The sequence below is a fragment of the Hydractinia symbiolongicarpus genome, chromosome 15 (assembly GCF_029227915.1).
Source record: "Hydractinia symbiolongicarpus strain clone_291-10 chromosome 15, HSymV2.1, whole genome shotgun sequence".
In the NCBI taxonomy this organism is placed as follows: domain Eukaryota; kingdom Metazoa; phylum Cnidaria; class Hydrozoa; order Anthoathecata; family Hydractiniidae; genus Hydractinia; species Hydractinia symbiolongicarpus.
In genome coordinates, this window is record NC_079889.1 from 1,722,249 (window position 1) to 1,736,408 (window position 14,160).

A 14,160-nucleotide genomic window follows, 5' to 3' on the forward strand; every position below is an offset into this window, starting at 1 on the left:
TCCATAATTCCTTTTTTTCACCAGACTTATCTGTTGCTTGTTCATCGCTGATTATTTACGTAGAAAGACCAAATTCACGTGTTCATTTGTTCCATTAGAAGAAAAGCTCCAATCAAAATTAAACTTAAATATATTTGAAAATGTAACTATGTACAGTGGACTCTCCATAACTCGAACTCTCACGGGGAATCAGAATTCGTTCGAGTTAAACGGCGGTTGGAGTTAAAGGGTTTCGAATTATGGAGAGTCCACTGTAGTGGTTAGAACAACATAATTGTCACTTTAAGGGAAAATTAGAAAGTTCTTCCGTCAATGACAGCTGTAGCTATCGAAACGTTGCCTAGTATAACATCTATATTATTCAATGACAATGACTGAACAGATAAGTAGTAACTATTTTAAGTTCAAAATTCGCCTTGTACTCCCGGGTTTATAAATAGTTTAGTCCTATTCGGGACGAAGGGAGGGTGAAAGGTTTCTAACAAAAATTGATTGTTAAAAGTTGGTGATTTATCATTTTTAATTCTCTTCTTAGCTTAGTCAAAAGGTTTTTGGCATGACGTCACTTTTGTTGTTTTGGTGACTCAATTAAATTTATTTCGCTAAAAATGAAATTAGCTTTTACTCTTAAATGTATTTTTGCCAGCACCGCGTTTTTGAAGCGCGCAGTGAAATTAAATTTCCGCTGAAAGTCACGCATTCTTGTATTATCTATTTTAACGTCTTCACAAGATGGTAAGCATATGAAAAGTTTGAAAAAAAATTTTACACAGATTAGCCCCTAACCATTACATTCTCGGCGCCATAACAACTAAATTATTAGCTTAATGTGGGATTTAGGATTAAGAACCACAAAGTTAAGTAAAAATTGATATAACATGGCATGATATGGTTTTAGACTAGTTTGATGGAATTGAGCCAAAAAAATTTCCGAATTTAACTGTTTTTACAAATACCGATATAAATGACGACAAAGATACCTGTTCCGACATCATTTCTTATGATTGAAATATTTTGAAAAGGCCTAAAGAAACATGTGACCTGTCTGGGACCAAAATGATTTATTTACTTGAGAAAAGTTAAGAGAGCTTTTAAAGGGTGGTGTTGAAATATCCAACCTTAAAGGGATTACGAAACGATTTAATAAGCTCAATTCTCGCAATTTCCAAAGAGTGGCGTGTAATAAACGGACCATTCAAAATGGCAAAAGGGCAAGAAATTATACAACTTTAGAACCACATAGACTTGTAGACAACCTGTTTATGAATAATTATTTTTTAATGATGAATTTGCTACTTTTTTTATTTTTATTTTCTAAAAAAATTTCTTGTTTCAGCATTCTTTTAGAATAAGCTACGGTCTGCAAAATATATTAAATATCAGTAAATCGAAAAATTTATTTTGACGGAAAACAGAGACAATACGGGGAGCTGTATTTGTTAAAAAAAATGTTATGTATGTACAACAAAATTTTGAAGGATATAGCTAGCTAGCTCTAAAAGTTTGAAGTTTATTTTACAGAAAATTTGATTTAAAAGCGAGGTAAGTATTTATACCAAAATGTCACGGATATCGAATATATGTAGGGGATGTTTTTGTCATTTTTAATTATATTTGTATGCCCAATATGATTTAAGTTTTTGTCCTCAGTGATGACAAAATTTTCCACCGCTATTAGCTCGGCTTTCGTGTAAGTCGCAATAGTCGAAAACCAACAGCCGTTTCGTCAAACATTTTTAATCCAATCTCCACCGGTATAAATTAAAGAGTTATACCGGTGGAGATTGGATTAAAAATGTTTATGTAAACAAGAAAATCCTATTGCGCGTGCAGAAAGCTATAGCAAATATTCAGCTGTTAGAACTCTGATACATTTCCATTTTTTTTTTTTCATTTTTATTTTTTATTTTGTCGGTTTATATGGTTCGTGTAAATGCAATTGAATTAGTATATTTTTCAAATTTCTATAACATCAATTATGTTATGTTTAGACGCATGCGAGAATTCAGTGTTGGAAACAGTCGACAAAAGTAAGTACATGAGCGTATTTTCTTTCTTATCATTATAAAATACATTCTGAAATTATGGAAAGAATGATATCCATTTTGCTTGTGGTTTGCTAAATAGTCGCTTGCAGTGATAAAATAATGTATTTAAGTTTAGTCACACTATGAACACATAAGATATAGTCGACATTTGCAAGTATGTGCTTGAGAAGACAGGAAAGATAATAAAGAGAATTGCAAAATCTTTTTTTGGAGTTCAGCTGTAACTTTTTTTTTTGTGGTTGACAATACAAAGAAGTGACTGTGATAGTTTTCAAAGAAAAAGATATGTGGTATTATTGGACTGCAACCTGATATCTGAACTTTTCTCCCATGTTAAAAAAATTTTTCTTATCCTTTTTATACTATGTTAAGATTTAGTAATTTAACATTTATTAAGTGAAATTCATAATAATAAAGCAAGTATAAAGCCACATTTTCTTATGTTTACAACACGCCACACTGTTAAACGCCGCTATTATGTCGTAGTTTTTGTTACAAGCTCTTGAGCTTGTATTAAAACGCAAATGTGTCCTACAAGAATGGAAATTTTTGCCTCTCTGAGCACCGACACGGGAGTAGTCGTGTGTTCGAATCTCATCTTGGTAACTATTTTTACTTTTTTTTTCTTTTTACTATCTCGCCCGCGAGGACGTGTTTACAGACTGACCTAACGAAAATTGAAATTTCGAGAAATTTTCTATCAATATTATTGCCTATCCGAATAGCAAAATATGTCGTGTCTAACTTCAGCTTTTTATACACTTTTTTGGCGAGGTTGTTTGCGTATATCATACGTCTTGTTTTGAATTAAATCAGTTCGACGTCATCTCCAGGATGGCAGTAAAGAACTTGAACATTTTGCTGCAAAAATTATTAAACGATCTCCGCGTAAAAAAAGTAGTGTAAATTATTACATCTAAGTATATAATTTTGTGAATAATTATAAAATGTCTTCTTGTGATATACCTTTAGCACAAAATTCAATTGGCAACTGAGACGTGAATTTTAATTCTAGATGCTAGGCGGCGCCCGGTCTATTCTACAACTTTGATCAGCAGTTGTTTTAGCTTGTGCCCGTCCTTTGTGTAGTTATTCACGTGGTCGGAATGATCAACGCTGCCGATTGTGTAGCTAAAGAAGAAAGATTTTTACTGACCTACTGAATAAATAACGCTTGCCGAGTCAAACTGTAAACAACGAAAACTCTGTCTATTTGGACATATCTGTGCGTTTTCTAAACCTCTGCAGACTGAAACTGAAAGTCTCACCGTTTTCGTGAAGATAGTAGCAAAACAAGCTATTATTCATTTTCAGTACATGGTACAAATATTTAAATATAGAACAGGAGGCACAACAAATGCTTGGTACATATAAAAGTCCATAAAAACATCATCCGGGAGTTGATGTCACAAGCCCTCCTGTGAAAGAATAATTTTAAATTTGCGACAAAAGATTACGACTGGCACGAAGTGTCTTCCCCAGTTAAAATTTTGCAACTGTAACGTCGAATATCTTGTGCACATCAAAAGAAGTGTAAAATAATATTTTTTTTGTGATTTGTACAATACTTTGAGTTGATTTTCGATTACTTTTTCTTAAGAGGGAAATAAGCTTCAAAATAGGAAATGTCTTGATTTATATATAAGTTCTAACAGTATATATCCACCGATCCGAATGCTGTTAATTCGAAATTCTGCTCTTTCGAACAAATTTCTTGGTCTCTTAACTTATGAAGCCTTTTGTCTACTGATTTCTAATTCGAACATTCTTTTATTCGATCATAATTTCCAATCTTTTGCGTTTTCGAATTAGCAGATATGTACTCTGTTCTTAAACGTCAGCCAAATTAAATATATTGTGCACCGGGCTCCTGCAATGCCAGTCGTTTTTACACCCCTATCATCATTGAGCATCTGTAGTCATCATACGCCGGTTTTAATTACACTCCGGTCTTTAATATACGCCGGTCGTTTGTATGCGCCGGTATCAAACTGTTTGTTCTAAAAAATCTTGTTTTATAGAAATTGTTCACGATAAATTGTTCCAGAAGTGTGATAGTTATCCAGGTAGGTGTTTTCTTCTTATTGTACATCGCAACCTTCCCACGTGAAGTGCTGTTTTGAAAACAGAAATAAATAAAGGCTAAAAAGTAGAATTGTTTTTAGAATTATGTACTTCGCTGTCTGTAAGCCAACATAATAGAGAAAACTTCCCAGCTGTGTTAATCACACGTAAACTTCATTGATGTTACGGCTGTTACCCAATTAACCACTGTAGCATTATTATACCGTACACGAGTTTATAATTATTTTGATTTACTTTACTGATTTGATTTACTTCAATTCTGAGGCAAGTACTAACGTTTAAGGGCGTGGCCACCTTTCTGATTATGACTCTAATCAATTTATGCAATCCCCTCTCTTCCTTCGTTAATGTTGATTTTTCAACACACTAATTTGGAGTATCAAACTAGTGTACATTATTAACATTAGCTTAGGGTAAAGGGATACGGTCTTAAAACTTTGATGAGAGATTGTACATTTTCTAGGTAGTGTTATATATTTGTGAATTTTGTAAATAAGTAATAATAACAGAGTGTGTTTTCTCTGCTACTTTTTTGATAAAATATATTAACACTAGCCGTTACTCCCCTGGTAAACTCAACGCGGACTCACCCGTCGCAGCAAAGTCGATAAGAACATATCGCATTTGTTATTTGTAGCTAAAGATATTGAGCGTGGTCAGGTCGACCCGGTTTTACCAAACAGAAAACCTACAGCTACTTTTATAGAGATAGTTTGACTTGAATGGTTTGTGTTGTACTAAACACTGGTACTTTACCAATGTTGTTTTTTTTTAGATTTGCTTGATAAACTTGATGTCGCATCAAAATTTTGCACGATGGTACCTGATAATAAAAAGACACGAGACAAAAAGATAAGGCAGGATATAATGGACAAAAACTGTAAACTTACAATAAGAAAAGTTAACTCAGAAACTAACGGGAAATTAAGCCCCGTTATTATTCCCATCATAAGTTTAACTGTCGCACTTGTCGCGTGCATTGTCATCTTTTTGTTAGTGTATCGGCGATACAGACGTCAACGTTGCGACGAAGTTGCGATGACGTCGACAAGAAAAACATCACACGGACATTTGATACGCATGAATAGACCTGCGACGGTTTGTGAGCGGTGTGAAGAAGAAATAACACCGTGAAATTCCCGCATCTTCTGTTGACGTCTAAGCAGTCCATTGTCTATCCAACGTCCGTATCACTGATTCTTAAATATGGTGGTCAAAATCACACGCACACACACACACTGTATATATGTATACATGTTGACACATTCTATGTGTAAGAAAACTGACCTATATATGTATAAAATATGTAAGCTAAATACATAAGCCCGAGAATATTCAATTGAGTGGTAATTGTCGAGTGTCTTGCAAGCGCACCTTCCTGTGCAATTGAGATCAGTAATAAAAGAGTAGACAGGAAAACTCGTTCTCCAATAAGTTTGTGAGATATAAAGAGATGGTGAGGGTTCACGTTATCCTAATTATACCCTTGAAAAAGTATGCCCCTTTTCTTTGTCCGTTTCATGTGGTACTTGCTCATTCCTTAAATTTTTATTACGGACAGTACCGACACAACTTCTGTTCTACTGCGGCCGAGCGAAGTAAATAATTTTAATTTCTAATGTTTTAATTTAGAGAGATCTCTGGATTTTTATCTATTATTAGTTCATCTCCGCTCGATACAAACTGTGAAATCATCTTTAAAAATATTACGTACCTGGAAAATGTGGCTAAAAATATAACGATTTGATTAAGGTTGTTGAAAAGGCACACCATCGTCATAAAGCATGACTTGATTATGTAGGAAAATTTTTAACTCGCTGGCAGTATAATTACCATCTAATCATACAAGGCTTGCAGCTCGTTTACATCCCCATTATGTGTCTTGATTCGCTGTTATACATGCAGCGCGTTTTTAAAGGTGATGAGAAAAAAAATATTAAAGTATGTTAGATGAGAGGAGAAGTTTTTATAATATTTTTTGTTCGTTTCCTTTTTACTGCCTCTCCATAAAACAATTAGGAGGGCGATGTTGTTATCTTTTGAAGGAGAGGGCGGGGGGAAGGGCGTTGACGTTTTACGACACAGGGTCACATTTTACTATTAGAAGTTTTTACTACCTAAATATTTATTTCGGGTATAGTGGTCTAATAAACAAAACCATCTTAGCGCATGGTTTTACACATGCGGTAAGAATGGAGTAGAAAAAGTTTAGCCGCACGCTACTGAAAAACAGCAACCGAGATTGTGACGTCGTGCAGTGAGGTCTATGCAAAGAAACATATCATAAAACATTTTCAAATGTTTCACATCTTGAGTTCTTCAAACAAGGATAAAGTAAGTCCACTTAATCATCATCAACTATCTCTTCCAGAAAACAAGTTTGAAGTGATGTCTCTACACTTTCGTTTCTTTCTGGTGGTAATTTCAACAATAGGTCGTTAAATTTTGTAACAAACACAACCGCTCCATCAACGGCAAATTTCAGAACTTTAAGGATAGAACTATATAAATGTGTTTATTGTGTTCGAAAAAAAGTTATTTTCCTTCAGTTTGGTTCGAACGTTTATATTGTCAGAAGATATGGTTTCTATATACATAATCATTTTTTTGGTTATTTAATTGCCAATATGCGGCTATAGATCATTTCGATTCCTGTTTTCATTAGGCTACCAAGTACTAAATGGCTTATAAACCGTTTATTTAGTCGCTACGTGGGAATACAGCAACCTCGGTTATCTGCATGAACCTCAACTGCGTTCTGTTCATGACGTCATAACCTCGTAGTTTATTTCCGTAGCGCCTGGCTAAACGGTTTATAGGCCATTGTTATCACGGAGCCAATATTTTTTGCACTTTTTCGACCTTTTGATATAACGATAAGGTTTATATAATTACACCAACCAATGCTTTAATCGAATGTTATGACAACGTGTCACTATGGAATTTATGGTAATTTGACACACTTAATTGATTTCCATGCTAACAAGCTTAATGTACACGTTTCTAAAACAACTTTGTATGATGTGAATAACACTTAACGTTGGTAATGGGCGACGAAAGCAAGTAATTTCTTTTTGAATATAAATTCCTATGTATATGTCTTTGAAAATGTTCATACTTGTTTTATAGCAATCTCAAAGTAGGTAAAAAGAATTATTACGAGAAACTAAATTTAATAAACCTAAGTGTAAGTTTATCAGCCATTACACTTTCGCAAATGTAAACATTTTGCAGCTACCGGCTGGAAAATTTTGGCAAAATGATTCTGTTTAGCAATTTCAAGAAATGGAAAAAATCAACTTTTGTGCAGGATTAAAGTTACAACACATTTATTAACATTGATAGCTTCAGTTTCATTGAAGAGTCCGATTCCAATGTTGTTTTATTATTATTGTTTGAAAGAGCAAATCAGAAATTTTTAGGTAGATTTATCAATTCGAAGCCGCGTATTTTTAAGAGATTGACTGCGAAAGCGATACTCATGTAAATACAGTACAAAATGAAAAGGGAACAACACAATGATACGAAATATGTCATTTTTATTCTATTCTTGATTCTGAAGTAAATTTAATGCTTTTTAAGCACCAAACACAAAAAAAGTTGATTACACAATCAAATTCGGTAGTTTTAAAAAGCCTCACTTGTAAAAACAGAAATGTTATTTTCTCACACAAAAAATTTAATTTAGAACCAAGAAAAGCAATTGCCTTATGAACCTAAGATACTTGTCGATAAAGCAAGTATTAAAAAGGAGGACTTTTAAGCAAGGATTAAGCCTTAGAGAGAGTCAAACAAAACCTCTGTGTTCTTCATAAGAGTGCTTGTTATAGCAGGTGTTTTCTACACAGAAGGTCGTGCCTTTCCCGTGAGTGTTTCACCCTGAGAGTTTCGTCTTGTACAGGTTTGACTGTAGCTTAAACGGGACAGGATTGACAGTGAACAAAAAGTTAATTATTCTATTCCGGGATACTGTTTGGTTAAAACAAAATGGTCTGTGAAAAGGCTCTATCATTTTTTAATGTTCGTTTAAAAATGATAGAGCGTAATGAGTGTAATTAACCTTTAATCTGATTTTATTCCACTCTTACAAAATATTTCAGCATTTAAGCCGCTAACAAAAATGCAAATTATTTACTGTAAAATAAGAGACGCCAAGGGTAGTGAAAGTATACATAAGCTAGTGTTTGTGCAGTTTGTTGGATCAGCTGTAGGATGCCTATATTATTAACGCTCCTTCACATCGACTCCGCTACATGTTCTAAATAATGTGTAGCATACTAAAATACACTCAGCGAAGGAGAGAATATTCTAATAAGTGCAGTGAAATAATAAATTCACTTTAATTCAAAATGATCAGGTTAGGTATTCTAGTAGTGGTGGTTGTTGTTGGTATGTCGATTTGTTGTAGTGGGGAAGTTACAAGTCCATTTCCTAAATTTATTTATTAAAATACGTACTTTTTTTAGCTTTCGCTCAAGCGTGCAATTTCTCAACTCTTAAGAGACTTTTTAATGATGATCAAAGCAAGGCATATATGGTGAAAGGGCAGCCATTGCTAAACGATCAAGGTAATTTTCATCTCTGTTGAGGGTATGAAGTATTGTATGTTGGGAAAGAATATTGTGTGAGTAAAAGATTCTCCAAAGAAGCAAAGGCTTCATCAGACGGCTTCGTTTCTTACATCGACTTTTCGACCAATAAAAATTAAATTGATTTTTATTTTTTAATTGTATTTCTACTATTGTATTATTATATTTTTATTTTTATTTATCTGTTATATTTGTTTAATTAAGTTTGTTTCCGTGAATCAATTTTTTTTAAACTCATTTAGCCAGGACAACTTTTGTCAGTAAATTGTTATAATTATGTATTTATTTTCCGTACACAGGATTAGAAAGCGAAGCAAAAAAAGTTTATCGAACTTTTTTAACAACATCAAGTTTTGCTCAAGTCAATCGATTGGATTCTTATTTCAGCGAATGGACGTTAGCCACATCTTTGACTCGACCTTTTGATACAATCGAACAAAAAAATGCTGCGTTTAAAGCTTTGGAGAGATCTGAAAAATTCCACGTATGTGAATCTGCTTTGGATAATTTAAAATAAGAGAAATTTATTTTATAATTCCATTTTTAGGAAATTCAATGAGCTTGATAAATTTCACGAAAGTTTGTTCGTTCTGTCCTTTCAATCTTTAATTTCATTTTAGGCTCAGCTAGTATTTGAGTCCATGATAACTAATCGAGACGACGCCGATGATGTACAAACAGCAATGAAGTCTGTCCTTTTTTCTTCGGCTGCCGTTAAAGTGAACATGTATTTTACTGGGGATGATGATATTATACAAGGTTTAGCCATCGTGTCGCAGTATAAGGATGGTAGCTTGTATTTTGTGACACTTATTTCAGATTAAAGTGCCAACTTGGTGACTTGTTTTTTTTGTTATATTTTAACCTTCTCTTCCTTGGCACATAGGAAAGAGAAAGTTAAATTTGAACATATCAATAATAGAATACCATGCTGACACTTAACACGAAACAGGATGGAACAAACTAAAAGTTAAAAAAGAATTGCAAGTTGCAAGTAACATTTTGTACTTTTTAGCATATATGAATCAAAATCTGCTTTCATGTTGCATGGCTATAATACTTACTGGATTTTAATACTTATCTTTTAGACACCCACATGCCAAATTTTTAGGTCATACCTTTTAGAAGCTATAATATTGGCTATTATTCGAAACCACCGCTAAAAATCTCTATGAAATCTTTATAATTGTGAAAATATAATAACTCTAGTCAGGATTATCCTTCGGACTTGAAACTTACAACCCTACTTTGTTTCATCAAGTAGAATATTTTGGACACGTGATTAATCCGATTTCCCCATTTTTTCGGATTTTACAGGAAAATCAGGAAAAACGGATTTTCGGGTAATGTTTGGCACCTTTTCATGCCATTTATATAAAAGCGGAAACTTTTATTTAGCTTTTGGAAACTCCTGAAATCGAAATCACTCCCTCCCCCCTCACCCGGTGATAATATGTTCGAAAAAGCCCGGACCGATTTAGATTAGCAATTTATATTTTGTTGTGCGATTGCACTCTCATACACAAACAACATAAAAACTTTTTTTGACTTTTTCGTCAAGAAAGAGGGAAAGGACCGAATTGTCATTCGTCGACGAGCCAAAACAACGCTTGCTAGGTTTACCTTTACAAAAAAGTTATTATGGCCAATCTGGTTTGTTAATTAGTTAGTTAGCTACTCTCTACAAATTTTAACTAATTTTTGGCTTCTTCTTTTAGCTAGCTAGAACCCTGTCTTATGCAAAATAAGCTTTTATTATTTGTAAAACTTTAGCTAGCTGGCAAGCCACATCTAGTTGCAGTCACCACAACATTAGCTATAATCATGGTTAAAAGACAGTATCCTTCATCAAACTTTCTACTACTAGCTATGTAGAAAGCTACTACATAGTTAGTACCCCCACCCTAAGGCTAGTATGTAGCCATTTATTTTCGTAGTAGATACATAGCTACTACCCCTACCCTAGGGCTAGTATGCACCTAATATTTTCTAGCTACATATGTATTTTCTACATAGCAACTAGCTATGTAGAAAAGCAGCAATCCTTGGATTTTCTGATATGTGACAACCCTGTATGTCCCTGGAACGAGGTTGATTCTGCGTCAAAAAATAGGTAAGAACCCGCATGGTGGTTGGATGTGGAAATTTTTCATTTCCTTGGTATCCTTCACGTAGAAAAGCTTAATTCTTTCAAAGCTATATATTTATGGTCGATTTACACTCATTGGTCGTATGTGCGAACTAAGGTAATATATATTCGCTGGGAATCACTAATGTCAGAAATATAACTACACAAAAGCAAATTGAAATAAGACATTTTTATTTCAGACTTCATACGCCGTACTCTCACTAGTGAATATTTCATTTTCTCTCATTCTTCTGCATTCGTTACAGTAGTTAAATCAGGTTAACTTCCACAGCTAATGAGAATTTATCAGGTTAGAGGATACTTAGCAACATCGATCGTTGTCACAACAACCAAACATGCCTACCACAAGTTCCTCGTCTGTTGTTAATTAAGTATAATTAGGCTAGTTATATGAATTAATTATGACAATTTCGTGAATTAATTATGCTAATTATATAAATGAATTATGCAGTATTTAAAATGTCAGCTGCACCATGTTATTAAAAAGTCATTATTTGATTACAACGACAAAAGGAAGACACCAGTGATAACAAATGACAAATGAAAATTCCGTGCAGCTGTGTCATATCTAGTAGCCACGCTATATTAGATGTCAGATTAGAAATGATGCCCAACATACACACTAAATGTTTTCTCCTGTTTTGTTTGGTAATTTTTGTCGAAGTTCGTGTGGCCACGACTGTTGCTTGCAAGAGATGTAAATGGTGGAAATGCCCTAAAATATCTTCTCTTTCTTGTCCAGGTAATTTTCACTTTTTGAAGTTTTTTCTCACCAAGAAAATAGATCTCAAAATAAGTTTCACTGGTAATAACGTTTTCAGCCACGATAAAAAATCGTCAGTATTATCTGTGCTGTGTTCGTAACGGATGCACATTGGAATAATCCGGCGCTTTTGAAACGCCACTATCAGTGGCTTGTGGATTAAAGCACGGCATCATGAACTTTGTTCCTGGACTTGTTAGGCTTTATGCACACAGAAAAACTTGTGGACGAGTTTTTCTTACAATCTCCGTGCTTTTTTTTATGATAAAATATTTTTAAGGTGCCTTTTTTTCTTTAGCTGGACATGTAAAAGACACGTGTTTGTGTTGCTACGAATGTGGCTTGATGGAGGGACAAACATGCGGGATAGATACACCAAGTTGTGGTACAAACCTGTTTTGTAGAAGAGATAAACCAACAGACAAAAATGGTATCTGCCGTTCCAAATATGGTAAGACCTTTTGACCAAGCATAGCAACATTATTGTCTGTAATCAGTGGAAGCATGTAAATTTCTTGTTAAGAAAAGCTACCGTGCTAAAGAACTTTGCAATAGCAGGTCTATTTGTGTTTTTTTTCTGCAAGAAAATAAAAAATACAAAATCGCTGTCACTGCTGCTTAACGAGAGTTCCAATTGAGTAAAGTAAATGCTATTTTTAGACATTACATCATCACTCGGTTTACCTCCTTGCTACAGTCATGCAGGATATAACGTTAAAGTGGATTACCACTGTCGCTACGTGACAACGACATTTTGCTCGATGGATTGTAAGAGGTAAAAATTGTCAAATGTTTAAACTTTGTTCATCGTTCTGGTTCGTTTTTTGTGGTGGTGATGATTCAATGATTAACAAGAGACAAGGAGACCTGGTGCTGAGGTCGCTAAGTAACACTCATTTCTTGTCTTACCAATATAAAATCTACACAGGAAACTCTAAGGGAAGAAAATCCGACAGGAGACCAAAGTATTTGTTCGAAATAAAATGAGTCCACTGTAGTTTGCTTTGAGCAGAAATACTTTTTAACAAATTTATTTTTCTTAATTCAATAACTGGTATTGAAAGAAAAAAAACACGCATTATTATCAGTTCAGGAGTCATTCATGAATCCTCTCTTCTTTTGTAGTTGCTGTAGCCACCGTACAACCTGCAACCCAGACCCCTCAATTTACAAAGATGCTGACTTGTGTAAAAAGGAACAAAAGTCAATACCTGGACTTCCGAGAAAGATTAAATTGTAAATTTTGAATACTTTGAAACTATTAATACCTTAATTGTGAAAATGTTACAGTCGCCATTTTCGTTATAATGGTTTCATTGGTGTTAGATTGAGACCTGGGGACAAGGTTGATAAACCACTTTCCCTTAATTTTTGTTACACTTATGACAACTTGACGTCAGCGCTTTTCCGAAAAGACTGGAAATGAGGCTAAGACTTCTATATGGGTGAATAACTACTTTTATTCTGCAAATTATTGTTTTCGTTTTTATATCGAATCATATCGAACTTACTTCTGTTAGTTTTCGTTTTCGGTGTAGTTTTCTCTCGATACTTTTAGCCTTTACCGCACATTCTATATTCAGGGTAAGTAAGTAAGTCGAGTTGTCGTAGGAGCAGTAAAAATAGGTATACCCATAATGCATTTGATCTTAAGATAAATAGTGAGAACGTCATATGGATATGCCCATGAATTGGTGGAGGTTATGGTTATGATAGGCACTGATGGTGCTCTTCATCATGTTTTGTTGGAGTCCTGTACGGTCTTGAACCTCCAGGTCCAAGTTCCCGAAAGTGACCTGAAATATTTTTAAAAATATTGCAAGTTACCTATAAAGACATGCTTTAAATGCCTACAAAGTTAGGCTTATTTCCAGGGCTACTTTTTTGCTTATGATGTATGACTAATGCAAATATCTCTGCGGTGGAGCGCGAGAAAAACTTTAAACATAGCGCTGAAGAAACATAAATTTTATGAGTAAAAAGATGAAAGAATTATATATATTAATGGAGGGGCGAACAGCCGCAGCACGGCTGCTGATTGAAAAGTCATAATGCCACAGATAGATTCAAAGACTACAATCGTGGTCACAATATGTTGGGACAAGACAACGAATTCTGCACCTCGCCACCACAAGTATTGCGTAGGCTCGTTCTATATTAGATTCACACATCTTGAACTTGTCAAAATTCACTTGTCAATGTTCAGAGTGGACTTAGGTTATTTGGTAAATACGAATTTCTTATAATGCGCTAATTGTTGCTGACGTCAGCAAAGCCATTAATCACGAATTTTGGGGTCTTCGTGGTCCCCGACGTAAATTATTTCGGTGTGTGGGCGTGTTAAAGAATGTGTCTAGCAACTTTTCAACGCTCTCTGCCTGGTCAACTTGTCTGCACAAGTAGCGACTTTGCAGCCTGCCGGCTGCAGAGCATTGACTGGTTGACTGTTTTGTCCATATTTAGATATTGAGTAAAAAAGTGCCTTAGTCTCAATATTTTCGTCCACGATTGTAGATTTATAAAATC

The 14,160-nt window shown here is 34.4% G+C and overlaps 2 protein-coding genes across 3 annotated transcripts; both read left to right on the top strand.

Annotated features, from left to right (window-relative positions):
- The first annotated feature begins 7,164 nt into the window (after positions 1-7,164).
- On the top strand, positions 7,165-9,559 carry LOC130629038 (uncharacterized). Of its 2 annotated transcripts, none has more exons than XM_057442132.1 (4): positions 7,165-7,192; positions 8,600-8,701; positions 9,022-9,206; positions 9,343-9,559. In XM_057442132.1, the coding sequence occupies exons 1-4, from the start codon at positions 7,180-7,182 to the stop codon at positions 9,544-9,546; spliced, it is 504 nt and encodes a 167-aa protein (XP_057298115.1). In that variant the 5' UTR covers positions 7,165-7,179; the 3' UTR covers positions 9,547-9,559. The 2 variants fall into 2 exon arrangements, with proteins under 2 accessions (XP_057298115.1, XP_057298114.1); XM_057442131.1 differs by lacking the exon at positions 7,165-7,192 and adding an exon at positions 8,269-8,522.
- Positions 9,560-9,709: 150 nt separating this feature from the next.
- On the top strand, positions 9,710-13,921 carry LOC130629037 (kazal-type serine protease inhibitor domain-containing protein 1-like). The gene is made up of 4 exons (XM_057442130.1): positions 9,710-11,613; positions 11,933-12,085; positions 12,295-12,409; positions 12,760-13,921. Exons 1-4 carry the CDS (start codon positions 11,412-11,414, stop codon positions 12,872-12,874), a joined length of 585 nt encoding a protein of 194 aa, XP_057298113.1. The 5' UTR covers positions 9,710-11,411; the 3' UTR covers positions 12,875-13,921.
- The last annotated feature ends 239 nt before the right edge of the window (positions 13,922-14,160 follow it).

Bases quoted from the DNA above. Each gene is read 5' to 3' on its own strand.
- LOC130629038 (XM_057442131.1), top strand. From the start codon at position 8,483: ATGATCAGGTTAGGTATTCTAGTAGTGGTGGTTGTTGTTG. The intron at 8,523-8,599 runs GTATGTCGATTT...TACTTTTTTTAG, and splicing joins AGTAGTGGTGGTTGTTGTTG to CTTTCGCTCAAGCGTGCAAT. The intron at 9,207-9,342 runs GTATGTGAATCT...ATTTCATTTTAG, and splicing joins AGAGATCTGAAAAATTCCAC to GCTCAGCTAGTATTTGAGTC.
- LOC130629037 (XM_057442130.1), top strand. From the start codon at position 11,412: ATGAAAATTCCGTGCAGCTGTGTCATATCTAGTAGCCACGCTATATTA. The intron at 11,614-11,932 runs GTAATTTTCACT...TTTTTTCTTTAG, and splicing joins ATCTTCTCTTTCTTGTCCAG to CTGGACATGTAAAAGACACG. The intron at 12,410-12,759 runs GTAAAAATTGTC...CTTCTTTTGTAG, and splicing joins TGCTCGATGGATTGTAAGAG to TTGCTGTAGCCACCGTACAA.